The following is a 27,624-nucleotide window of genomic DNA, read 5'->3' as shown; positions in this document are numbered from 1 at the left end:
ATTTGGCACTCTTAGTTCATAAAACTTCCGCCAGTGCGTTTCTCGGTGCTGGAGGTCAACGGGATACTTGAGTGTTGTGCGTTAAGGGCGTGGGCCTTTCCTACTCGACTTAGTAAGCTGTCACGCCTTTTGAAGGAGGCAGGTTTATGTCGTCACACGATCACTTGTCTGGGATGCAAATGTTTGGCCCACAGTGTATATGTTTTTTTTTTCTAGTTGTAAGACAGCAGTTCATTCACAACTATGGGAGCCGAGGTGGAAAATAGTGACATTCAGCCAAAAGGAGAAGTTCAGCTTTGAGACTTTGTGGTAATTTCACAGATCGGAAGTCTATGGGTAGTAGATCTTTTATATTTTATTTATTTAGTTAGTTTATTTATTATTTTCAGTTTTTTTATTATCATTATTTTACTTTTCATCAAACCCAGGAATATTTGAGTGACAACATCTCTGAAGGAAGCCCGTCGTCAGTGGTTTTGGCGGATTGACTTTTCCACGAAGTAGTAATGGCTACTGCAAGGATTGATTATGTTGCTCCATGGTGGACTTACTGGCTGCACAATTTCCCTCACTTCAATTTCTTTTTCCAGACGGTCGACAGCACTTTCAAACCGGAGGAGGCGAGCTATCAGCAGGTTGGTAACTGTAGTTGTGGATAGAGGCGCACGTATTTTCAAAATAATCTCACTAGAAAATCAGGGCTGTTGTCCATCGGAGACTTTCAAAAGCAGTAGTAGGCATATTTAGATATGCCGTTACACAAAAACTAGACAGTCTGCCTCGGTTACATGTAGCTTTTCTATTGACCCTCTCTGAGAGCCACCAGTGTATCTCCCTCAAATCTTTGATCCAGATATTGGAGCGTTAAGAACCCACGTCGTCCTGCAGTTCTCACATGATAGGACACATGACCTGTATTAACTAAGCTGGCTCATGTAGTAAACAACAGTATTCTGGTATGTCTGTTTCCTGTGTGTATACAGAATTAAGACAGGTTCTATATATTATATTTTTGTCTTACTGGTCCAGCACAAATTCATTTGTACATTTACTCAGCTGTATGTTTGGATTCCTAAATGCCTCTTAAAAATTATGGAGAAAACAATAGTAGAAGCAACACCACGAGAGCGATGACAGCGTTTTTCCTACCAACTGTAGTGAGGATGGGTTGACAGATTTTATTTTAATTAAAATAATTCATGATGAGTTCATATGAGCCAGACAATGAACGTTGCATTAGTTAATTTATGACAGCAAATGAAAACCTTGTGGTCGGCTAATTTCTTTTGTGGCATAAAGTACTCTTTACAGATCTAATTAAAAATAATATTTATTAACATATTAGTTTATCATACAAAAACAAGCTTCCTACACCACTTATTTCCTGTGCCGTGTTCTGAAACAAATGTAGAAAGCACTCCAAAACTAGTATTACATCCTCCTTTGACCCTGGGTTGTTTATGAGTTGAAAATTCATCATCAAGAGACATCCCCTGTTGGTCCTTCACTATAGTCTTCTGTTGAGGTCCATCATTGAATCCCAGCAGTGTCGCATTACACTGACAAATCATAGATAGTCTAAAGCTCTTGCAGAGTCTTTTCTTTGAAACCTGAAAGTAATTACCAGTGTTCATTTGACACGCTGGTCTGCCTTTTTTTTGTTTAGTTTTAGTTTTTAGTTTTTTAGGGAAAAGTGGAAAATTCAGAGCAGCTACAAATGCAGGCTTCTTGTCTGTTTTTTTTAATTAAATTAGACAGGCACACTTACACCTACTTTATACAAACACTCCTTTTGGAAGATAAAAGATCAATGACCTTGTGATGAATGACCGTACCATAATTGTTTTCTGTCTCACTTTTCCCCCCTCTAATGCATCTGTTGCTTTATTGTGGCAATGCATTAAGTGGAAATTGAAGTGCCTAAATGTCTAATTACAAAACAATTGAGTGGAAAATTAGAGGAATGAGTGGAAGTAGCAGCATCATACTTATGGGGGCCCTGAACTGAGTTCTAGTGACAGCCAACCATCAAGGACTACACAGCAACACAGGACTCACCAGCAGTGTCCTCAAAAACAAGAAGGACATTATCAGATTAAATGCTCAGCCAAGAAGCGAGCTAAGGTGGAACAGCTTAGCTGGCACCGTTATTGTACTGCCTATTTAGTTTAAATAATGTTACAGTGTTGAGTGTTTGGTTTGCTTTGGAGTCACTTATTTATTTTTTTTAAATGAAGGCTTTAAAGTAGTTTGCATCAACAAGCTACAGACAATTTTTTATTGTGCTGCAATTCTTTGGCCCTCTTTGTTATGATTCAAGTTGCTCTATGTCAGGTTGAATATCTGATAACCTAGTTTGTAAATGAAATGTATCAAATGCTAGCTTACTTGTTTGCAGAAAGTAAAAGCAATATGGGGCTCAGAATAGCTTTGCTCGGAACAGAGTTTGAACAATGAAGGACCTTGGTAGAATATGCAAAACAATATCATTTAAATTCGGTTACAGTGTCAATGCCTCCAAACGGAATAATTAGTCACAGACATTGTAGTCATAGAATAGCTCTGCTTAGTCAGCCGGAAATAGACATTGTGAACTTGTGGGCATACAAACTTCCAGCACTTAATATTTGCAAGTAAAATCAAGGTCTTGCTTTTCTTGTGATTGTTTTAAACTAACTAAGAGTTCAGATGTTATGCTTTTGAACTTGCAAAATGTTCTCAGCAGTGACGAATGCTGGAGATTTTCTGGGCTTAATACTTTTGTTCTAACACTAAGAGAAGGCTGCTAATATTTGTCAATGTAGTGTATAAAGACTTTAAAATGTTTAGGGGTTTTTATGAGGGTGGTGTATAGACAGATTGACTGACAATGCTAAGATGCTATATGCATTGATTCATCTACAGTGTGCCTGGAAACTGGGAACAAAATAAAAAAAATAAAAAAAAGTTTTGTGCTTTTTCTCCATCAGTGGTTTCCCTTTTCTATCTGTCCTTCCGGCTTCAAATATTTTGTTCACTCAGAAATCACAAGACTTAATGAAAGGCTTTTGTGTCACATGACACCTCCTCCCTACAGCCTTGAATCATTTCTGTTCTCCTCTGAGCCACAGTCCATATTTTGCTATGGCACTACAAGGTTATCTCGGAGCCGCATTTACCCAGTTTTTGTAGCCCTCTTTGCTGCATGCAGCAATCAGTAGTGTTAATGCTCATGATATAAGTGAGATGGCTAAACTCCACCTTAGAAATACCTCTACACACAAGTGTTGTTTGATACTGATGGGCTGTCAGGCGACCTTTCGGGTGTTGAGGGTCAGCTAGCCTGACATTCTCAGACCACACATACTCTTTGACTCTTTTGATATTTGCAGAAGCAGTCTGCTGAAAAGCTGTTGACATATTTTTCAGGGTGAAATCACATCTTAATCATGACTTTAACAGATGGCATCTCTGTTTTTCTGGCACTTTTTTTCTCCTCTCCACACTCCTGTGTCAGTCTTTGATAATTCTAGCATGTGTCGGTGCAGTTGGTCTTGGGGTGAGCCTGCTGGTTCTGGCAGTATACGTGGTGTGCTTGTGCTGCTGCCGCAGGGACATCGATGAAGACACCAAAAGGCCTGATACCTGCTGTGTCACCTGGGTTGCCGTCATCACAGGTCTCATCATATGGTGAGTCAAAGTGACAAAACGGTGCTATTGTGTTTCACGCTACATCTGTATTATAAAAGCTGTGTTTTAGTTCTGAAACGCTATAAAAGTGTCTTCTCTTAACCGAGAACGACTGCATTGCTATTGTTGAATATGTAGCTAATAGTAAAGGAAGTTATGCTCACATTCTAATAAGCTTTAAATTACTTTCAGCAGCTTCATGCATTTTTATTATGTTATTGATTTGTGAGGTTAGGATAAAACTGACAGTATTGCAGGCTGCAGGAACAAGAGCCCCACTGATTCTGCTTGCTGCAAAGTTTCAGCTTTTTCCATGTGTGGTGTACAAACACAACAGGTTTAGCTGCTCAGTTTTTGAGTGACAACGTCATAGCAGTGCTCTAATCAGCTGATCGCCGAGTGATCAGGCTGTTAAATCCATCAGCTGACACCCCCTCAAAACTTGGTACGGTTAAATATTCTACCTAACCAGATTTTTGCAGCCAAGGATTTGGCTCTTATTTAGTTTTCAGTTGTACTGCCAAGCATTAACAGGCAGGGAGCATCCAGAAGAACTGCAGAGCCACCGTCCCTGATATAATTGCCCTTTTTTGCATAAGATTTAACACACTTGGAAAAAGATGTTTTGGCAGTAATCTAATGACTTCTCTAAAAAGCTTGATTGAATTTATGTAAAGATCCACTTAAGCTTGTGACAGCTTTGGTTTTTTAACTTTGTTAACTTCCTCTGTTCATATCCAGCCACTACCAAAGCGCACACGGTTGTTCTGCAATACTAAGTGACTGGGCATGACACGGGTTAGCAAAGAAGCTCTGGTGTATACAAGCTCGTTACAGTGGATTGCATTCATTTTAACAAAGGGAGTGCTGCATACGACATCCAGTTAAATAATATATCCATGAGTAAAAATGATATTGAAATGACTTTAGATTGAGCAGAGTAAAAGTGCACTTTCAGTGAACTCTACTTATTCTACATCAAATTGTACTTGCAAATAAGAGATTGGGAAGATGTTCTATTTGACATATTTTTTGTTTTATGGTGCAGTCATTCTTTTCCAGCTGTGGCATGATCAGTTCATCTGAGAGCGTGTTTGTTACATATTTCAGAGCAAAGGCAGACACACAGTGAGACAGAAAAAACCCTTGTTTAAAAAGGCACTAACTGTCCAGCTTTTTTTTTTGTCCTCTGCTGTATATCATGGGTTGTTTATTACATAAAATAGAGACTTCATTGTACTTTCATGTCATGTAAGAAAGAGCTATTTATATTTCATGAGAACCCTATTCATTTTCCAGCTTTTAACTTGGCGTGATATTCGCAATGAATTAGATTTCAGTTGTGCTGCAGAACCTAAATAGAAAAAAGGGATTTAAGAGCTGCTGAACCTCTGCGGATGATTATTCCTGACCCCAGGAGGATGAATTGGGTAAATTATGGTTAGAAAATAAATCTAACATTCAAAAATCCCTTTCCTCCGTTGTTAGCCTCTGTTATCCACTTTATTATAGGTGCAGTGTGCTGGTCTCTCCAGAATCAAGGCATTGTTCTGTTATTACTTGTTCATCCAGTCCAACCATTTGTTCAGCTTAAGCTTTGAATACTAATGTACAAGCGTTTAGTTGCTGTACGGTCTGTGACGTGAGCCGTTCTTGAGGAACAAAGCCAAATATCCTGGTGTGCACATTCTCTATGGTTTTATATCTTAGTGTGTTGGTTTCTATTAAACACCTACTGCTGCAGAGAACCTTTTTCCACAACCACAAAACACAAATGCCTCCCTGGAGGATTCACTGCCCCATAATGTCCTGTCTCATTACTGTTTTATTACTGTGTCATTAGTCGCCCCTTTATTGTGGGTGATGTGACACTAGGATGGCCACGGGGTTAATGAAGTGCTTATTGTCCAGACCACCACATATCAGCTGGAACACAGATGTCTTGAAAAGTCTGAAGTAAGGTCATTCAATTGTATGTATTTATTTATTTAAAAAAAAAAAAAACAGCTGAAAATGTTGTAATTCACTAAACAACATCGACACCATTTCAGATTGTGGTTGTTACACATTGTGTCCCCAGTGCCCCCTGTCCTAACCCGAGGGAGCTAGTTTAGTAGCTGTGGGTTTTATTACTTACAATATAACAGCAGCAGGATTCTGGCAAACACAAAAAGAAACAGTGCCCTCTAAAAGTCTGTTCACAGTTGAGTGAAATCGGATGTTTTTGTTGCTTCAGTCATTTAAAGTCAGCCATTCGATCAAAACGCGACAGTGAGACAAAGGTGAAGCTTATGTTTGAGCTTTTCTTTTCATACACATGTTAACTATATTGCACAAATAGCTTTTTAAATGTTAAATCTCCTTTTCAAAACTGTACGGAACTAAGTTAGGAGAACAATGTCAAATGAAATTAAAGAAGTTAATGACGTTAATTATTTTTGCTCTTTTCATGCAAAGGCTCTTCAGTCCACTGACGTAACTAAATCTAATTTCATTTGGAAATGCATAACCAGCCTTTCAAAGCAGCGTCTTTCAGGATGTTACAGTTTCCTCCCCAGCAGGTGATGTACTGTGGTGGTGTACAGTACAGGAGCAAAATGACAAAGAGAAATCTCATTGTCTAAAAATGTATGGACCTAAATGTGTGGGTTTTTTTTTCAGAACTCCCCACGCTACTGTTCTTCAAATATCTATTTCCTGTTCAAAATTACTCTTTTTTTTTTGTTGTTAGTTTTGTCCTTGTGCAGAGGAGATATTTTTTTTTCTGTCATTGTCACTTCTTTGTGCTTTTGTGAGAACACATTCTGGTTTTAGTTGCAGTAAATGAAAGCTAGACACCTACTGAGCTTTTGTCTGTGAACAGTCTATAAAAAAGAAAAAACCTAGGCAAAGACTAAAAACCAGTCGGTTAACTTACTTTTGCAGTCCTGAAGACCAGGGAAGATCAACACAGGACAGCCATTCATGTGAAATGGCAAAATTACAAATTCATGTGAAGATCATTATTTTAAATTGCTTGTTTTATTTGATACTCACTTTTTGATTTAAAACTCGCTACACAACACAAAACATTCAATGACACGCATGCACATAATGATTTATTTCACATGCACAACCTGACAAGATGCATTAAAGTGTAAGATAAAATAAGAAGTCACAGAAGTTTAACTGACTTCTTCTGACTTAATTTTGTCTCACTGCGGAGGCTGTTAGCCGTGCCATATGCCTATCTGACTGTTTGTTTATGTGATTTGTAATTTTGCAGCACAGATTGTGTTAAAACTTCTCAGGATGAGTCACTGTGAGAGTTAACAAGGACTGCATTTACCTGTGTGTGTGTGTGCGTGCGTGCGTGCGTGCGCATATGATATAAGAAAGGAGTCCAGCTCTGCACTTGTGCTCTCTGTGGTGTGACTGATGACTCTATCCCCCCATGCACCCCCAAAATGTATTTGGACATGTTACTCATGTCTATATACAGGGATTACTATTACCTACTGGAGAACTGTAACACTGCTCATGTAACTGTAGGCTGTTAGCAGTAGGGGTGCATTTTCTTTGTCGGTTAGGACACTAATCCTCCCTATTACAGGGGCTGAGGCGTAGTTTCAAAAGGCTAAATGTAGGTAAGAAAAAGGGATTTTATATTCCATTTACATACCTGCTTGAATATCAAACAAAACATTTCATTATATTGTACAAGTCAGTCTTATTTATACATATATAGCTTCAAAGGAGACATGCTTTCTTGTAATATTTTGCAATGAATTAATGGAATTAATTAGTGTGTGTCTACACATAACAGAAAACTTGATTCCCAACGAGCTATTGGTCAAAAACTTGGCATAGCATGTAATGTGTCTTTAAAAAGTTCGAGGTAACTGAACAAATGGAAGACACAAGAAGAAGTAGCAGGACTGAAAAACATATCTACAGCTCAGTAAGACTTGGGCCTTGCTGAGTTATGAATCCAAATTTGAAATTTTTTTTCTTAATTAGTCGTCAGTATTTATGTCATCAGTACTTATGTTGTACCTCAGAGAAGGGGTACAGGAGTGAGTGCCGCCATATGTAAAATGCGGTGGTGGTTCTGTCATGGTTTAGAGTTGCATTTCAGCCAGAGGTGTAGAGGATGTTTTTAGAATTGATGGAATTGCAAGCGCGGAAAAGTACCGTCATGTTGATCCAACGCCCAATGCAGTCTGGAAAGCATCCAGTTGATAACAATCCTAAACACACTCCCAATGCAGCAGAAGCATGCCTGGCCTACCCAGAATGCAGACATCAACATTAGCGAAGCAGTGAGGGATCATCTTGACAGACAATGGAACAAAATGCAGCCAACATCCAAAGAAGAGCTTTAAATTTCTTTCAAGAAGCCTGGAGAACTGTTCTTGAAGACTGCTTAGAGAAATTACAAGGTGGGTCGTGTCCAAATTCATGGGCTGCATCCTCCTGAGGCCGCATTTGTAGACCGATTACGTCACAGCGACGCGCCGAAGGCTGTCCAAATTTGTAGACTCCTCCGAATGCAGCCGACAAATGCGTCCTCCTTTTCCACGAATTTGAAGGATGGGTCGGGTGTGTCCTTCTTGGCCCACCATATCCCAGAATTAATAGCGCGGCCCAGCCAAGCTCCAGTTTTAAAATTACTCTTATTAATCTTTCTGGGCCACAAAATAAACCTTAAACATATTTTCAGGCGAGAATGTGGGTTAGCTCGTTGATAATTAAAAATGAACACAATAACGGAGAAAGATTTCGGGGTCCATTTTCGATTTTCGTGCCGTGGCGCTGACAACCGGAAATACTCTGAATTAAGGGCGGGAGTAGATCGAGAAGGCTAGACCGTCCAATTCCATAGCCATTTACTTCCAGCCTACCCGACCTCCTGAGGACCCGGCCCACGTAGACCGCGAAGGCCGGGTCCTCAGGAGGATGCAGCCCATGAATTTGGACACGACCAAACTCTGTTTCCCTTATATACTGTATTTCCATTTGTGATTGCACGTTTCAATAAATCACAGCACCCATTTCCTGCTTTGCTAGCAAAATGTAAGCAGGGGCTTAAAACTTTTGCACAGTACTGTATATTTAGTTGAAAAGCTTTTACTTGTACTGGAAAGTCATTTTCAGGTAAAGTGCAAAAGGTAAAGATAACAATAAGCAAAGCAGATGGAAACTGAAGAAAGGAAGAATATAAAATGTACTTTTATAATCTGCTGCGATTTTTTTTTAATTTTTTTTTTTTAATTTTTTGCTGCACATAATGTAGTGAGGGCAAAGAACAAATCAAAGCAGAACAAATTATACTCTTTGATAATATTGCATTAACACATGCAGCATTGTTTAAAACTTACATCCCCTTTCTTTTTCTTTTTTAACTTAATGACATTCATCTTAGTTCCACTGTAATGACCCCATACATACCAATATTTTCTTTTATTGATTTATTTTTGTATGAATTTCTGTCTTCCCCAGTTCTGCTGTTGGAGTGGGTTTCTATGGGAACAGTGAAACCAACGATGGGGTGTACCAGATGAACTATTCACTCTACAATGCCAATCGCACACTGGGTAACATCAACAATCTGGTGAGAGAACCCTGCCAAACTCTGCGCTATATTTCTGCAATTGTAGAATCATAAAAAATCAAATGTGTTGTGTTCTCAAATGCTTTGTTTATAACAGCTGAGTAATTGTGGGATGAACCGGCAAAGCGTGTATCAGAGTTGTGTAAAAATACGAAAGAGAATTCTGCAGAGAAAATGCTTCATATATTACTGCCAATTACCAACAATCTGATAATGGCAGAAGCATAACGATAAAGCCCTGTTTTACAGCTGATAAACACCGCAGCTCCTCCACTTTAATGGGCCGTGCATCTGTCTCAATGCAGCAGCACCACCCTACAGGGGGTCTGTATCCACTTTTTGTCACAGTAAAGGAATTGAGGTGCCTGCTGTCTCAGGATTTGTAAATAGGGATTATTTCTGTACAAGTCCTGACCTGCATTCAAGGAAGTTGTTTGGGAGGCTTAGGGTTGATGTGGGAAAGGAAGAGGAAGGAGTGCAAAGGCATCAGGAAAGGGCCTTGCAAGAAGCAATAATCACAATGAGCAGGGAGAGGATTAACTCCCATCTGCAGTGCATTAATGGATGCTAAGCTTCTGCTCTTTCGATCACGCTCAGTCTCTATCTCCACTATATGTGTGTGTTTGTGTACATGGTGGTGTCAGTATCACACGTGCTCTTAAAGTACTCATGTGGAGGCATATTGTATTAATGTATGAACACAAACAGATTAGTGATCATGCTAAATATAAAAAGATGCATATTTCCTCATTTTTGGTTAGAAAGTAAGGTCTTGATTTGGTGCAATGGTCATAGGGAAACGTCTGTTAGTTTAATCCTTCATTGATATAAATGTGCCTGACAACATTTATCACCACAAACATTTCTCTTTATCATGCAATATTCAGCAGCATCACAAACTGTAGCCTCAAAAATGAGGTTGGATCGACACCTCTCTAAAGCAGTTTCACACACAAACTAAAACATTATGGCCTTCATAATAGGCTGTATATATTTCTGGGCCCTTGTGTTGTACTATATTATTTTGAGCTTGGTACAGCAAATAACCTGGAAAAGGGTGTAGTGGTTTTGTGCTGTGGGAAGTAAATGGGATTCGGCTTTGGTGATTCTGCATCCTTGCTACTGATGCTCTCTGAGGTATCTTGGTATTGATTTGATCCTAGAGCATGATGTACTGTATACTATGGCTGCATGAGAAGCTTAGATGTTCCCCCGGGGATACAAAAGCATTCTCTGTAAAATTATAGTTTGATGCAGTGTACTCTACTTACAGAGCTGATGAGCTTACTGACGGGTACTCCTGCAAATCTAAAGGTGCTTTAACTTGTGTTTGGTTGTGTTCTTGACCTTTCATTGATATTTTATTGGATTAAAGTTAATTATTTCAGTAATTCGCTTTAATATAAAGACTATTTTCCTTTTCTGATTTGCATTTCACATTCTGAGTTAATATCATATCTGTAAAGTAAATGGGAACGAGAACAACCAATCTCTACTTGCCCGGGGCTCCAGTGAGGGTTGAGATTTACAGTAGGAGCTGTTTGGCTCTACTGATTGCTTTGTGAGGCTCTTCTAATCACAAAATATGCACTCTTACACTCTGCGAGGGATTATCATGCATCATAGAAGGAAATATTTGATAAGGAAGACAATTTTCCCTTTGCTATTGAGGCTTTGAATGTTCACAGCAATCTATATTTCATCCTTATATTCAGTGTTCAGGTTGCAATATTAAGGGCTCTTCAGTGCTTCCGCAAAATTATGGATGAAAAAACATGGGAGCCATACTCGATAAAAATGTGTGCCTCCAATATACAGCAGTGGTAACTCTCTTACATATAATTCTTCTTCTTTTGAAAGTGAAAGCTGGCTTGTGATTCTTGGAACAAAATGATTGCGGCTTCCTGCACCATACATCAGTTCCCTTTAAATGTCTCTCCTCGGGGTCTTATTTCTCAATGTATAACCTCCCTTCACTTTAAAGTGCTATATTTTGTTTTATTGTCACACCTAATACAGTTAATCTTATATAGAAATCACTGAAGGCATTAAGCAGAACAATTCGGTTGCATGTTAAATTGGGCTTTTGAGCAGAGCTGCTCTGAGCCCCAAATCGGTCTCATTTAACAGCCATGTCCAAAATGGAGACTCCTCCTTGTGACCCGCTTTCAGTAAAAGCGAGCTTTAATCCATTTTAAAGAAAGACGGGACAGTCGAGATTAGGGAAATGTGGATCACCCAGAGCAGCTAGCTGATTGATCCAATTTCTCACAGGCAGGCAGACAGGCTTGCAGATAAGATTTGAGGCGTTGTGGCAGGAGCTGTGAGGGATGATGAACATAGAGGTGGGAGTGAGAACACTTTACTGGCAATCGTACGCTCCACCCCTTGGGATAGCTGGATTGGAAAATGGGGCTTTATCTTTGGTGCATCTCTACATGGATCAACTTTCTAAGGTCTTACTCAAACCATCAGGCACTTCAGCTCAGTAAAATTTAATCAGAAAAGTTGAAGTGTCAAGGAGAAGTAGATACGTGTTTATCTTTGTGGTGAGTTTTCATAGTGTGAGAATACACAGGCTTCCTCAGTATTCTTGAATGTGTTGAAGAAGCCGTGGTTATAATGGAGGAAAGATAATAGATAACAAAAGCAGAGCTGCTGCATACTGTCACAGATTAGAATACAGAAAGTAGCATCTGTTCAGAATTAGTAGGGCCTCCTACTCACTGTAACGTTAAGTGCTCTAGCAAAGTCATTTTGGTGGGGGTGTCAAACTAAACTGAGCTTTGGAGATCTCTAAGAGATTTTCTAATCTAAAAGTACACAATTTTTTTTGACAAAAATCAAGCTTATTTTTTAATCATTGTTGAAGGTTTTTCCTTAAACAGATAAATAGTGCAGCTTAGGTTAGCACAAAGACTGGAAATCGCAAATTTCCCTCAATCTAAAGATACACAGATCCACCGATATCCTTTTAAACGGTTTGAAAATAATTCACCATTATTAGCGACATAGATTGGCATAGAGTCCCTGCTTAGAGCTAGATACAGTTGGACACAACCCAGGTTGTAATATAACAGATGTTAGGCTGTTTTACCCAGTGTCCAGTCTTTGTGCAAAAGTTAAACCGATAGGAACATGTTGCTCCCTGTTGTTTATCCGACTGATGATAATCTCAATCTGGCCAATTTCTTTCCCATTCCATCCCTGTGTAAAAGTATCAGTAAAAATAGAAGGCCACACATTGCAAATTCCAACCAAATTCCAGTTTTAGAAAGACGAGATATGAAATATGTTCGTATTTATTGCTTTCAAAAAGTATCTGCCTTTCATGCAGGTCAGTGAAATCAGTGAAATCAGTGAAACGTGCCAAATTTTAACTACTGCAGTATCCACAATGCACTCACCAGACACTGACATGATCGCATGGTTGCTGCAGATTTGTCAGCTGCACATCCATGTTGTGAATCTCCAACTCCACACATCCCAGAGTTGCTTTATTGGATTGAGTTCTGGTGACTGCACAGGCCATTTGAGTACAGTGAACTCACTGTCTGACAGGAAACCAGACTGAGATGACCTGAGATGAGATGATCTAAAAAACATTGCGATGTGCTTGCTTTGGTGTTATATTTTCACTTTCAACAGTAGGATTACCCTTCCATTCACATTTGCAGAGCAGATTGTGTTACTAATAGAGATGGACCGATCTTATACATATCGGTATCGGTCCGATACTGACGTAAATTACTGATCGGATATCAGAGAGAAATAAAAAATGTAATCCGATCCATTAAATATCAAAAAAGCACCTACAAAACTTGCGACATAGTGTAACTCAGCTCATAACCGTAGTACGTCGGAGCAGTATGCGTCACGTGATCGAGCGGCTGTGTGTATTTGTAGCCTCGCTACCAATCCAGCATTTCATCTCTGAGGAAGTTATCCCAGAGAGAAATAAAGCAAGTGTGTAAGTTCATCTCTGAATGTTTGTAAAGCATTCCCGCGTTAAGCTTAACAACCATATGGAGCGACTGCCTCTTCTCTCCCTCTCCTGCTGCTACTTCAATCATGAAACTGATCAATGATCAGGCTTTTCTGTCACGAGTCCCTCTCTCTTGTTTGTTTTTGGCCCACTTCGCGCCAGAAAGAGGAAACAACAGCAGCACGTTTAAGCTTGATAAGCTGCTGTTAGAATTTATTTAATATTACTTTCTACACCAGGATCCTTTTCTACGTAGCTGACGGCTGGTAACTGTGCAGGGGCGGATCTAGCAAAGTTTAGCCAGGGGGGCCGATAGGGCATTAACAGGGAAAAGGGGGCACAAAGACATACTTTTCTTTCTTATTCTCATTAAAAAGTCTAGCTTTTAATAAATAATTATCTGAATCTTACACCCAAAGTTTTAATCTGATGTAAAATGTATAGAAGTCCATTACTGTATATAGTAACTATTAAGTCTAATATACCCTAGTAAGCTATACTACTTTTTCCTCTGGGAAGGTATGATCTGTGCAGTCTGCAGTTCTGTTGAAGAAAGCTGTTGAATCTATTTAATTATTCTTGAAAAATAATTGATTTCTGTGCATTTTTTTTCACACTGCATCAAATTAAAGTTGATTACTTTGATTAAGCATCATAAGGTGGAGGGTGGGTGGTTCCCATTTTTTTTTTCTTTTTTTTTTTTTTTTTTTGCTGGGAGTTTGCAACCTTATTAGTTAGGTTGCTTACTCTTTAAGATACCAGAATAGGGAGGATGGAGTAGGTTTAAGTTTATTAGATTGATCAGTATTGCTAAACTATGAAATATTTTGGGTGCAGTGTATTTTTTGCATACAGGTATAAGGGAATAGCTTTAGTGTTTGTTTGTTTTTTAACTTGAGTATGAACTTATTCAAAAAGCAGCAAGATATTAAAAAAACAGTTTTATTGATTAAAAAACACACTATATCTATCTATCTATCTATCTATCTATCTATCTATCTATCTATATAGATATTTATATATGTATATAGATATTTATATATATATATAGATATTTATATATCTATATAGATAGATATAGATATATATATAGGATTCATATCGGTATTGGCAGATATCCAAATTTATGATATCGGTATCAGACATAAAAAAGTGGTATTGTGCCATCTCTAGTTACTAATATCACTTTAAAAGAGAATAATACATATAATGAGGTCAAGATATTGTGGTTTTAACTATGTTTCCCATTAGTGTTTAAATCTACTTGTTTCTAGTTCTGTTGCTGCTGTGAAAGTAGAAGCATTTGCTGTGTCACATTTTTTTTTATTTCTTTTTTGTTTTTTTTCTTGTTCAAATAAAAAAAGAAAAATGTATTTGCTCTTTTCTACCATGCTTCCACCCACTCTGTTCTCACTATCAAAGACCTGTGTGATAACAGGTCTCCCCGGTTTTCTTATCAGTATTCTACTCTAACATTGTTTATCTGAATAAAACACATGGTTGAGGAGAAAAGTTAATCTTTTCTCGAGTGAGTGCTTCTTTGTTTCTTTCACCTTTCTCTATATTTTCAATCAGCTTTTAAAAAGGATATTTGTTTATGAGTTTATATTCCTGTTTCATTCTGACCCTATTTTCTCTTTTACTTCTTTTGACCCCCTTTGCCTTTTTATTTTGTCCTCGTGGTCTTCTATTCATTCTTTTATGTTTTTTATTTCTCTTTGCTTTTTGTTTTTTAGGTTGCAAGCTCACTAGGCAATGTGGAAACTGCACTCAAACAGCACCTGGAACGCCTGGATGAGATCTTTTCTACGAGGCCTGACTACCTCCAAGCTTTACGTTTTATGCAGCTGATGGTCAACAATGTCATCCGTGAGCTGACGGTTCTTCCAGACATCAACAAAACCAATTTTGACTTGGCAGCCATTGCAGACCAGACAGCCTTCATTGAGTATTACAGGTAGGTGGTGCCTTAATACATCCCCTGGGTAGTGCACTTTTTTCTTTTTTTTCTTTTTTTTTTGATCTGCATGTGAATGAAGTAAATGCACTGCTCAGAATGGGACTGTAAGTGATCCAGAACAGGCACAGCAGATGGGATTTTATTGATCTCCCATCCGGAACACAGACCGGAAAAGCTATTTTTCCTAATTGCTAAATAAATGAAAGCTGAAATTGAGCTTTTCCCCCCACTGTGCGGGTTCAACTCTAATATGAATTGCTCTCATAAAATGTTATACGTGGCAGAGTGACTATTACACTGTTAATGAGCTCCTTACCTGCAGACTTGTGCTCACATTCATTCCAGTTATAATACTGATGCTGTTTTCTTTTTAAGAAATGTGTTCATTTCAAAATTTTAAGAGGGATAAAAAGAATCAAATCAGAAAACAGAGAAAAAATATTAAACTCAATCAGTAATAAATTATTCCAAATGAATAAAAAAATATTCAGTTGTTAGTAGAGGCTAATTTAGAAAGCTTAAAATGCTGCTGTATCAAACTGTGAATCAATTCTTATGATCTTCTGTTGATTCTTTTTATATTTAAGTGCATAAGACTTTAAAGACAGATCATGCTGTGCACTAAGGTTTCCAGCAAGCCTGTTGCCCACTTTATTTTAAGCGTAGATTTGAATCGATGAAAATATGTTCCTTCAGGGTGATGTGGTAGCTTCAGCTGTAGGAATTCATTTATTAGTGACAAGAGAGGCTCCTGAGTCACACTTGCCTAATGCCACTCAGGAGCTAGGGTTTATCTTGTGTCAGTGTGGGGGATCATACAATATAATTGTCATCTTAGATGTTAACTAAAGTGCTGTTTTTAGGTTCAGCTGATAGAATATGCTCACCAGCTGCTTCATCACACCTTACTAGTACCAGGTTGACACCCTTTTGCCTTCAGAACTGCTTTAATTATTTGTATCATATAATCAGTAAGGTGCTGGAAACATTCCTCAGAGATTTTGTTGCACATCCACGATGTGAAGCTCCGGTTCCACAAGAGTTCCAGAGGTGCTTTATTGGGCTGAGACCTGGTGACTTGCTTTTCTTTCCCATAACTATAGATACAGAATAGCTTCATGTCTTCAACCTGTAGCCATCCCATTGATATGCTTTATTATTTACATAAAATTTGACCCTGCCATGTGAATGTTGCAGTAAAATTGCAACATTCGGATAATTTTATTGAGCTAATGCAACTGTGTTCAGTGTGTTCAGAGATACTCTTCTGCATATCTGTGGTATAATGAGTAGTTATTTGAAATACTCAGACCGCCCTGACTGTGGAGCTGAAAGTATGCCAAGAAAATTAGAACCAACCTAAATTGTTGATATAGAGCAGGATGACTCCGTGTTTTCTTACTACCAACATCAACTTCTGACCCTATCATCCAGATGTTATAGCAGAAATCAAGACTCATCCAGTCAGGTAGCAACTCCAATAATCTGTTGTCCAATTTTAGTGAGCTCATGCAAATTATAAACTCAGTTCCTGCCTTTCATTGTGGACTTGCTGTTGCAGAAGACCACACCATGTTGTGTGTTCAGAGATGCTCTCATGCATATCTTTTGTTATAATGAGTGGTTATTTGAAATACTCAGACTATTTTCTCCCAGCTTGCATGCCAGAAGTAGGTTGTTTAGGTGTTTATGTTAATAGTCCAACATGTTTTCCAATACACCAGCCAGTAAATGCTGGATGAAAGGTGAAAAAAATGAAAGATTATACTACTTATGCTGATGAAGGTAAAAAAAAAAAAATTGTACATTATGGAGGTATTTTATTGCAAACATTTCTTACAAGTGCTTCAGTATACACAGTTAAATTAAATCACTTTCCCTAAAGTTGTGAATATATGCATTCCTCCTGCATATGTAGCCGAGTGCACCAAGGTAGTTAAAAGCACCATTTATTTCAGGCTCATTTCTCCGTCTCTGTGGAAAGCTGTTTGAGTCACCTAGCCCATAGTTATGTACACAGTAGGTAGTTTTAGACAGCATCGGATGCATTTCTATATTCAGTTTGTTTACAGAGGATTTGGGTGTTTGTGCCACATACTAAAGGTTTTTGATGCAGTTGAACTCCTCTGTAATAACTGTCTTATATAAAAACATCATTCTATGTGTTTGAACACCTTAATAACTCTTTCATCTATTTTAACTTGAGTGATAAGATAAGATAATTATTATTTTTTGTTAAATATGTGTATAGGTTATGGAAATCCCTTTGAATGGGATGTACATGTTTCTGTATTTTCATCTACTCCTTTATATCAGCTACAGTATTGATGTCTGTTATTCATGACATTTGAAAAAGTTCAAACATAGCTGCCATTGTACCACCGGTAGAGACATAATATCCCTTCCATTAATTGCATGCATCCATACTCCAATACTCGTTCTTTGTGTCCTGTTACCACATCTTCTTTTAGACTGCAGATACTTGACACCAATCTTCTGGGTCATAATCGAGTGTCATGCAGCTATTGGATTGTGAGCTTGGACTCCTGTTTTGTCAGTGCAAACGGCAAATGTCATTATTCAAGACAACAAAAAGACAAAATATTCACAGTTATAATCAAAGTGACGGTTTTGTGAACTCGTTGACTTTCAGACTGAAATATCCCAACACTTACTTGAACTAGAAACCCTACTAATTATGTTTGGTCATAAGTCAAACTGTAGAAAGGGCTGGGAGAGTATATTGTGTCACCTTGAGGATCTTGTCATTGTATTTCTAATGGCCGTTTTAAGAGTAATCATGTTCAACACAATGCCGCTAAAAGACCATAATGTCTAATTCTTGGAAATTATAGATTTATTTTCCCAGTATGCTGGAATTGTGGAGCTAACAAATAGTCATGGTAATTTTTCTGTGTTTGGCTGGTCAGACCACACAAACGCACTCACAAACATTGGCTATTCTATTCCTGTGAAGGACATTTTCAAAGGAAAATTAAAAATTAATGTATATAGATTTCTGGTGTTGAATTATTAAACCAACAAGCCGGAAATTACCTGAAACAGATGGGCTGTAACTATGCGACATGAATGCTGATAAACTACACAAAGCTCTCACGAATACTGTTGCAGACATATGTTCAGCCAGTACTTCCTGGTGCTTGTAAATTTGCATGAAATATGCCATCTGTAAATAAAATGCTTATTTTTCATGTCTTGTAGATGGCTGATTTATTTGCTGCTACTGATCCTGGATCTGGTTATCTGCTTGGCCATGTGCTTGGGTATGGCCAAGCATTCTCAGTATCTGCTGATCATGTAGGTACCCTGACTGTTTCTGTAAAGGTATTCTCTGTTCTGTACATCTTTTGTGTGAGTTCTTTTCTTCTCTTTCACCCACCTCGCAATACATCTTTGTTTTCATCGGCCTTTGCTCACAGACTTCAGACAGAGAGGGCACCAGTCAGCTTCTCTGGCACCGTATAGGTCACTCCATTAACAACAAAAATGATAGCATTACATCTTCAAATAGCACTTACAAAGGCACTGGGCCTTACTCCTCTCCTCAGTGAATTGCCTTATTTCCACATGCAGGTGAAGGCCACCTCTGTCACACACACACACACACACACACACACACACACACACACACACACACACACACACACACACACACACACATTAAACCAAGTGAAGTAAAATGCAAACCTCTGAAAGAAGAGTTGAACATTTGATTTAGTGAATTGCCACAGGTATTTTGAACCAACACTGATGTCTGACCAGCATACCCACAATTCAGACTTCCCTTCCCATTTGCCCAATTTATTGCAACCTGCGTGTCAGTGTTAGCAGATGATGCTCAGGCTCGCTCTTCACATCCCTCTCTGATGGGTTTCACTAATGCCTATTGATCGGCTGAGTAGGATGAATCTGCTCCCTTAACTAATTATTAAGTGCTCTCAGTCTACTTTATTGGTGCTTTCAAGAAGGTCCGTGGAGTGAGTTGAGAAGCAAAGCCCTCTTCTGCCTTTTTTTTTTTTTTTTTAATATTCATCGGGGGGAGGGGGAAGCATCCTCTTCCTTTTTATTGTTTCGTCTACTTCATGTTCATAGCCTCTTTTTTTTTTTTCAAGCTTATGCCAGTGGTCTCTTGTAAAACTCGTACTTGTGAGACAATGTTTACTTGACTTTGTTGAACTTGTCACTTTTTTTCAACAAAAGGAATCAGATAAAAGAAGGGTCAGGGAAAGCAAAGGTTGTGGGAGCTTTTGGTTGACTGTGACACCTTGTAGTGATTGGCAGCTTATGTAACATGATTGATAGAAAATACAGGGAATAAAAGTGCTGGAATGCAGCAGGAATGCACGAATGGCCAAAGAAACAAATCTCAAGTGGTATTATCCTTTGTTTTGGCATTAAGTGTTCTATTGAGCAGTTATTAAATTCCATATTACTTCGTTTTCTTTTTTTAATCTTCTTTTTGCTAAAGCTTGTATTTTTTAAAAAAAATATAGGGATATCAAGATAAGAATGCAAAGAATTACGAGTTCATTTATATTTGTATCACTTACAATGCACCATGTGAGCTGAGCCTCTGTCTCCTGGCAGAAGGAGAACAAGTCCCAAAACAGAAGCAGAGAAACTGGAAAGATTTAATTAAATTAACAGGGTAAAAACATGGGGCTGAATATCAGTGGCACAAAGGAAAACTGATTCATCTGATTCTGTGATTTATGTGATTCTCCCTATATCGCTTAATCTGTCACGCTCACTCCCATGTGCTGTTTTCCACTAGGATCATTGGTTTTGTTATACTGTCTCTGATTCTGAGCTGGGCCTCACTGGGAGTTGACACTGCTACAGCTGTGGTAAGAAAACTATACTTCTGTTACTTCTGAAGTACACTTTGATTAGAAATATTGAAATTAGACTGTTGGGGTTCTAAATAAAACCCCAAACGAGTGCCTGCCAGTAAACCTGGACAATACATGAACATCTTAGCAGCTTAAAAAGTGTCTGTGTCTGTTTGTCTAGATTACAATGGCTCGCTTTCCAAGGTCACCCAGGCAGTAAAGCTGATTACACATCCTTAGTCTTTTAGGTCCATCATCCCTTAGCCTTCCTGTAAACCAAGAACTTTTGTTCCTTTAATTGCTACCTCTGCTTTCTTCAGAATCTCTTTTGTGATCGTCCAAAGTTTCATTTTATCTTTCAGGCTCCCCTTATTTCTGAAAGATTGTTCTCTCTTCCTGGTTGTACACCATGTGTTTAGAGCATCTGGAGTTGGTGTGTTTAATGGTGCTCGTATTAGGGACAGTGTCTGGGGTACAAAAAAAAAATAATAACCCGTTTGTTCCAGCATTCCTCCATCCCCCACGCCGAGAAACCAAACATCTGTGGATTATCCTGCTGGATCTGACATCTGGACAGCTGTTTTAAGTGAGGCAGTAAAAGAGAGGGTGAAACAGAGCGGGGAAGATAGCATATTTTAACCTGAAATTAACTACATGTGTGCGATTCACAGACATCTGTGGTTCTCGGTGAGCTTCTCTGCAGATGTAAAGCCAAATGTGCAAAATCCTGGACAGCGTCTGTTGCTTTGCTCCCCTCATTATAGTTGAAAAAGGACTCTGCAGTAAAACTTCTGACCTTTCAGGCTTAACGCTTGTTGTTCTTGCATGCAGCTCTCCCTCCAACTCTGTTTTGTCTTAAGTTGAGGTACTCTCAATGCAATCTGTGACTAGCTCTTGTTATAGGAAAGCTAGTCACAGTTGTTTATCAAAGAACAGTCTTGAATGATTGAAGCTGAAATGTAGGACAGCATGCAAAACAAGCTAGAAAACATATTGCACCTGCACATCATTATTTAAAAAAAAGAGAGAAAAAAACCTGCATGTGCAAAAACACAGTGCATTTTGAAAGGAAGGTAGATGATGGTTGTGTCCTAGAAAATATTCATAAATTTATACATATTTGATGAGTCCTAGCATAAACAAAATGTCCCCGCTAGTATAATGAGATAACGGTGCCTCGCATGGTGCTGTACGGTTTTTGCAGAAAACAAAGTCACATGATCACAGTTGAGTTAAGGGTGTGTTGAACATCTGAAAGTAAAATTGGGTAAGTAGAAAGGCTAGAACAGGAAGTAGAACTGATTTTTGTGTAAACCTAGGTTTTTCTTTCTTCTTTTTATTTGTAATTTCATACTGTACTGTTTAACTTTTGATTGGCTATTGTCTTTTGAGTTATCATTTACATTGAGAAGCTCTAGAAAGACTTTTCTTGATTGGGGATGTCATAAAATAAGAAAGGATATAAAACTGATGTTGGATCCTTCACCATAACAGATTCTTTGTTCTCTTTTAACTTAATAAAATTAAAGAGTATCTTGTTTCCCCAGCTGTGAATTATCCATGCATATGACAAAGCATTCTGGTTATTTTTGTTATATTTGCTTTTTTATAATAGCTTTGTGTGGGTTATTTTATGTTCTGGGTACTAAGTGTACAGCAATTGCATGATCTTGACCCCTAACTGTTTATGCATGCACATTAGCAGCTCTCTGGGGAAGAATTAAAACGCGTGGAAATATTTAGTAGATTTCACCCATGGTCAGCAAAGCGTGACATGCTCTACACGGTCAATAATGTTTAAAGTCTGTTCCTATACCACACAGTTTTTGCACTTTATATGTGCTTCCTGGTGTATATAATAGTAGGTTGTTTTTTTCCCCTTTTTTTTCCTACAGGGTATAAGTGACTTTTGTGTGTCTCCAGACAAGTTTATTGTCAACCATACCAAGGATTTTCTAAGTGCAGGTAATTAATGTCCACAGACAGATTTCTACTCTCTGTCAATAGCTGTTTAAACAAAATGCTAATCTTTCTATTTCTTTCACCTTCTAGATGTTGCACACTATTATTTGTTTTGCAGTCCGAATCTACCAAACCCGTTTCAACAGGTACTGACTAAAAGTCCAATCTTAGCTTTGTGTTAGCACACTGCAGACTCTTATTATTCATTTATTTACCATTAGATGCCAAGTATCTATACCTTTTTGGAGGCCAAAGTGAGCCCTCAGTTCTGATTTAATCATGCAAAATGCTAAAGTTTGAAAAAGTATGCTTCTTTTTGTATAGGTGTATAAAAACTATCTGCATCTTATACCCTGTGCAAAGTTTTTGCCCCCTGGTACTCCTGCTAGAAACATTTTTATTCAATTTTCTGACATCCTGCATTAAGCCAGCCGCTCTTCATAGAGCACTCAAGTTGTGTTGGTTTATTTTTGAGATTAAAGATATAAATCATCATTTTTTGTTTGTATGCCTTTTCAAAGAAACATTGAGAACCCTTTGCATGTTCCAAACAAGCTAATTATTGGTGCCTGAAATGCAGATAAATTGTTTTCTGAAGAGAAACTGCAGAAAGACAGCTGTCATACAGTCTCAATAAAACCAGTTTGAATAACACAACCTTGGCACTTAACTCCTGCTATTCAGAACTCACTTAGACATATAGCCTCGTCTAATAAACATCAATCCATGTTTGGCTCTCTGTGTGTTTTCTTTTGCTTTATTTGTGAATCTGATGCCCAGATTCAAGTTATATCCATTTTCCTGTCACACACACTTTCCTGGCAACATTTCAGAGAATTTAGTGCTTCTTCTTATGTGTTGTATTATTTGTATAGTCTGAGGATTTCTTTTGCATGAGTGATTCTGCATCTGTGTGACATCTATTCACTGATTTTTGTGGAGGATAAATACATGACCAGTAGTTATTACATGCATTACATGCTTGGTTATCATCGTACCCATTTATGGATTAAACTGATGCTTGTTAAGTAGGTAAGGATGATCCTTTCTCTGATGGCCTAGTTGGTATAAATATTACTCTTTTGTTTGTGCTTTGGGTTGGTGGTGCTAATGGGAGGTGGGAGAGTGGTGGGCGAGACGGTTGGTGGCAAAAGATAATCTGTCTGGAAACAAATGTGTCCTCTGTTAAGCACATGATAAAGCCTTACTTAACACCAAATTACTTGTTGACATGCTGCTCTTAAAAAAATACCCTCCTTATTAAGATCCTCTTATTGTTTGTGGTGGATATCTATGTGTGTGATGCTGGAGTGATTATGTTTTCCCAGTCTTTGACAACTTGCCAGCGCTCCCTGACTACCATGCAAATCCAGATTCAAGGCTTGCTGCAGTTCTCTGTGCGGGTCTTTCCCACTGCTGAGGTACGCAGCTGGCTAACAGACTTTCACACTAGACTGTGGAAATGTGTGTATCATCTTCTCCCCTTTTATACCTTGTTGTACAGAGAGACCTTTTGGGAATCCAACGACTATTAAACTCAACAGAGTTCAGTCTACACAAGCTAACAGCCTTGCTGGACTGCCGTGGGCTACATAAGGTAAGGTCAGATTCTGACCAGGACACTTTTTAATGGGACTCCTTTGTAGCGTAGCTCAAAGCCACTCAGAGGGCCAGCTTGACTGATTTTTCCAAACGTTATCTCTATGTACTTCACATAAGCTGACATTTATATACACCACTCAAATTGTCAGTCACCACGTATGTAACAGACCGACTATTTGCCGCCTCCAGTTTTTCCAGACTGAAAAAGGAATGAAATGGCTTTTGCAGGTTTCATTTTGTCAGAGTTTTATCATTTAATGAAAATAGCATCTCATCTGCTGTGATACGAGTCTGCTGTGGTAATGGGAACCCAAGAAGCAGGTTTTTGGATCTCTGGTAATTCTATTAAATCCTTCCTACCAGAGATTAAACAAATCCATAAAGATAAGCTAAGATATTAGGGCTGCCTTATTGTTAGATCAGGTTCAGATTAGGGAATAACTCAAAATGATGGTTAATGGAGGGCTACAAACATTCCATAGTTATGTGTAATGAACATCGGTAATGAGGATCCGCAAATATAGGCTTATGCAGTAACTGAGTACACATGCCAGACAAATTCAAAGACTGTTTCTCAGAGCTTGTTAGTCAAATATAACGAGCAATGCGAAATGAGAATGCATCTGTGTAATGCATATCATCAGAGTAACATGAGCTTGTCTGCGTGTCTCAGTTCTGCCTTTTGGTACCTCTGCTGTGAAATCCTGCAGCCCTACTGCCCTCCTCAGAGAGGTGGTTAAATTTCAGATTCAGTTGTAACATTGTTCATGGTCTAAACATAGACATAATCTGGCCTTTTTAAGGAATTTAATATTATTTGCACAGGTGTCATTTGTCAAAAGTAATACAGTATGTCCGCTAGTGACTCACCGTATTGACTGTGTGCATGTATATATCCTTCTAGGACTATCTTGATACCCTCATGGGTGTGTGCTATGATGGGGTGGAAGGGCTTCTCTACCTCTCTTTGTTTTCTCTTCTGGCTGCCTGCGCACTCTCTGCCATGCTGTGTGTAATTTTCCGAGTGTGGACACTAATGGGCAGCAGGTCAGTGCTGAGCGACCCCGTTACCCCATTAGTAATGCCTACAGTGCACTTCTGCAAAGTGTTAACGCATGCACTCTCTCTTTCTGTCTCTGTGCACGGGTGTACACTTTCATGCAGGGAAAAGGAGTACGATGACATAGATGAGGAGGATCCATTCAACCCCCAAGCTCGTCGGATATCCTATAACCCCCGAAGGTCCAACACGCACAGTTTCTGTAGCTATACCACAAGCCTTGGCAGCCAGGCCAGCCTTCATCCACCTCCTCAGTCAACTTCTAGTGTAATGTCACCCCCTGAATACATGTAAGTTTAATAGCAAATGATGACGCTGCTTATTTATTCTTGTTTTATTAATGCATGAGTTTCACCTCTGTCTAATTTCTTTGTCCTTGTTTCACAGGAATCAGTCCATGCTGTTTGGAGGAACCCCTCGGTATGAGAATGTACCACTGATAGGGAGAGGATCCCCGCCTCCCTCGGTGCGTTGGCCCTACGGGGCTCTAGTGTCCCTAGTTTAATGGCAGTGATGGCATAGTTGGCCTCAGCCCCACTACAGTACTAACAAGAAGCATGTGCCAGAAATGTAGCAATGTTGATACACCGCACACAACAACATTTAGTGAAGGGAGTTATGTTGCTCTGTAAATGATGGAAGACTGACATCTACTGGCTGTTGACTGAAGTGTGTTCATTTTTAGTGCATTACTAATCTGTAACTACAGTCATATATCCTTTTTACATTTGGCTGTTTTCACTGGACTGTATTTCTGGTTCTCAAAAAGGAATAGTTTAGGTCAGATTAGAGATCTAAAGATGAAACAAGCAATACTGCCAGCTCAATCTCACATCATGTATCTATTTTTAAAGGAGCCTCATAGTCTAGAAGTGCATGATGTGCATCCAATGCTGGGGCTAAATGATAAATAATAGATAGAACACTTGTAAATCCACAGTTAAAGTCTCTGTTGGTTGATTTTCTTTTATATTAAGTTTTCTGCTTGTGTGGCTGACTCAGTGCTTCAACAGCTTTCACAGTGTGCCAAAGACTTGAAACACCGTTTGAGGTGTGAGAGCGTGAACGTGGACTCTGCTCAAACCTATTCTTTCCTCTATAAATCACATTTTCAGCATGCATCAAGATGTGTTATTTGTTCCTGTTACTTAAATGTTTGCTATTTTGGAAAACACATTTGCAGTACGTTTGTTTTTCTGTTGTTATTTAATTTATTTAATTTTCTGTGACTTTTCTGTGATTTTCTTATCTTTTATATAATCAGTTTCTCAATAAGGCATCTAAATATTGAATATTAACCAATGTTTTCTACCCACCTTTTTAAAATGTCCATTCTTTGACTCATTGTTTCACTCTTGTCTGACTTAATTTGCTTGATTTTTGTATGTTTTCCCCCCTGCAAACCTTTCTAATAATGGTTGCTATGCAAAATGTTTATAACTTGTATCTCAAAGCTCAGGGACCCTTTTAAAGCTCCATAGTACCTCAGCTTTGACTTCCTGGCACTGTTTAACCCACAGAGTGTTGCATGTGAGTGTAACTTATTCTAACTTGTTATGCCCTCCTGCTTTTTAACTTCTCGCATCATTATAGTACCATCCCCTGATTCCACAAACTCTTGATTAAAGACTAGCTTATAATTAAAACAGGTGTTCTGCAAGCTTAGATCAGTTAATAACATATTAATATGTCATATGCTAATCGAAGGTGCTTTTTTAAAGTGCATATGTTCTAAACTGATTTTTTTCTCATGTATTTCTCTGGCAGTATTCACCCAGCATGAGAGCTACCTATCTATCCATGACTGATGCCCAGATTAGACACTTTGGGACTGATTTTCAGGTGTAGCCTGCTGTCTACTGAATCCCTTTCAGTGCTTCATCTGAGATGCTAAGCTTCAACCGACAAGGCTGTCGTCACGGTATAACTCTGTTTGCAGGAGTGACAGCCTGCCGTCCCAATCTGAGACATTAAAGCAGGCAATATGAGGTAGTTGCCTCACTGACACACTAATGCAGTCCCTGGAAAGCACGGAAAGTTTTTAATATAGAGGACTGTTCAGTTTCATCTGAAGGCTGTTGTTGTTGTCGTTATCATGGTTTATGGAAATACTGTTGCTCAAATGTAAGCTTTTCTATGAACCAAAATCCACAGTCTTTGAACTCTTTTCAGTATTCTGGTGGTGTGCATGGATATAATCATCGGTCAGTATTTTGATGTAAAGTGAGTGGCTGACTTCCATCATGGCATTTGATATTTTTTTTTTATTATTATTATTATTTTTTTTGCTTTATCCCTTCTGTTTGGCAGCAATATCTTTTCTTTTTTGTCCTTTTTGTAATTTCCAAGGGTGCAGTTTGAAAGGATATGGGAAAATATGAATGAGTTAATAAAACAAATACCAAGTATTATAGTTTTGTTTTCATTAGCCAAAGATGCCTTTAACAAAAAGTCAGGTGGGCATAGATGATAAAATAATAACTGACTGTTATCACTATTAAAGCAAAATTGGCCATACAAATAATTATAAAGAAACTTTGGAATGCAGAACTCAATGCTACTAGTTAGCTTTTAAAGAATAAACTGAATATGCAAGGAACATTCTCTACTTTATTAAATAAATCTGTGTTATGTCTGTTTTTTTTCATGTTTGCTAATGTATACAGAAAGTCTCATGATTAAATGCTATATTCAGACTTGTTGATCCATTGTTTACTTATTAGCTCTCCACTGATGTCTTAGAAAGACCTGCTGCAGTAATTTCATTAGTGTGGCTGGGATTTGGTGTGATAACCTGTACCTGGAGATATAGCACGGGGCAATGGGAGTCTTAGAGGCACAGTTCTCTGTCAGCTCTTCAAAAGAGCAGACTTCTCAAAAATCAAAAAATGCACAACACACAACTGCGAACATGTGTCCTTGAAGTATTCACCTGTTTCA

General features: G+C 38.4%; 1 protein-coding gene across 2 annotated transcripts; it reads left to right on the top strand.

Annotated features, from left to right (window-relative positions):
• Window positions 1-224: 224 nt before the first annotated feature.
• Window positions 225-27,589, top strand: LOC102781856 (protein tweety homolog 2-like). Of its 2 annotated transcripts, none has more exons than XR_015718993.1 (15): window positions 225-336; window positions 429-635; window positions 3,497-3,669; window positions 9,151-9,262; window positions 14,984-15,204; window positions 18,430-18,525; window positions 20,003-20,075; window positions 21,956-22,025; window positions 22,113-22,168; window positions 23,351-23,443; window positions 23,527-23,619; window positions 24,529-24,671; window positions 24,789-24,974; window positions 25,072-26,214; window positions 26,452-27,589. XR_015718993.1 is itself a non-coding variant. In XM_006791364.3 (15 exons), the coding sequence occupies exons 2-15, from the start codon at window positions 507-509 to the stop codon at window positions 26,530-26,532; spliced, it is 1,605 nt and encodes a 534-aa protein (XP_006791427.2). In that variant the 5' UTR covers window positions 225-336; window positions 429-506; the 3' UTR covers window positions 26,533-27,589. The 2 variants fall into 2 exon arrangements, 1 of the variants encoding a protein (XP_006791427.2); XM_006791364.3 differs by having other exon boundaries at window positions 25,072-25,150.
• The last annotated feature ends 35 nt before the right edge of the window (window positions 27,590-27,624 follow it).

Source organism: Neolamprologus brichardi, chromosome 4 (genome assembly GCF_056152115.1).
Source record: "Neolamprologus brichardi isolate AB-2024 chromosome 4, ASM5615211v1, whole genome shotgun sequence".
In the NCBI taxonomy this organism is placed as follows: domain Eukaryota; kingdom Metazoa; phylum Chordata; class Actinopteri; order Cichliformes; family Cichlidae; genus Neolamprologus; species Neolamprologus brichardi.
This window is presented reverse-complemented; position numbering and strand designations above follow the sequence as displayed.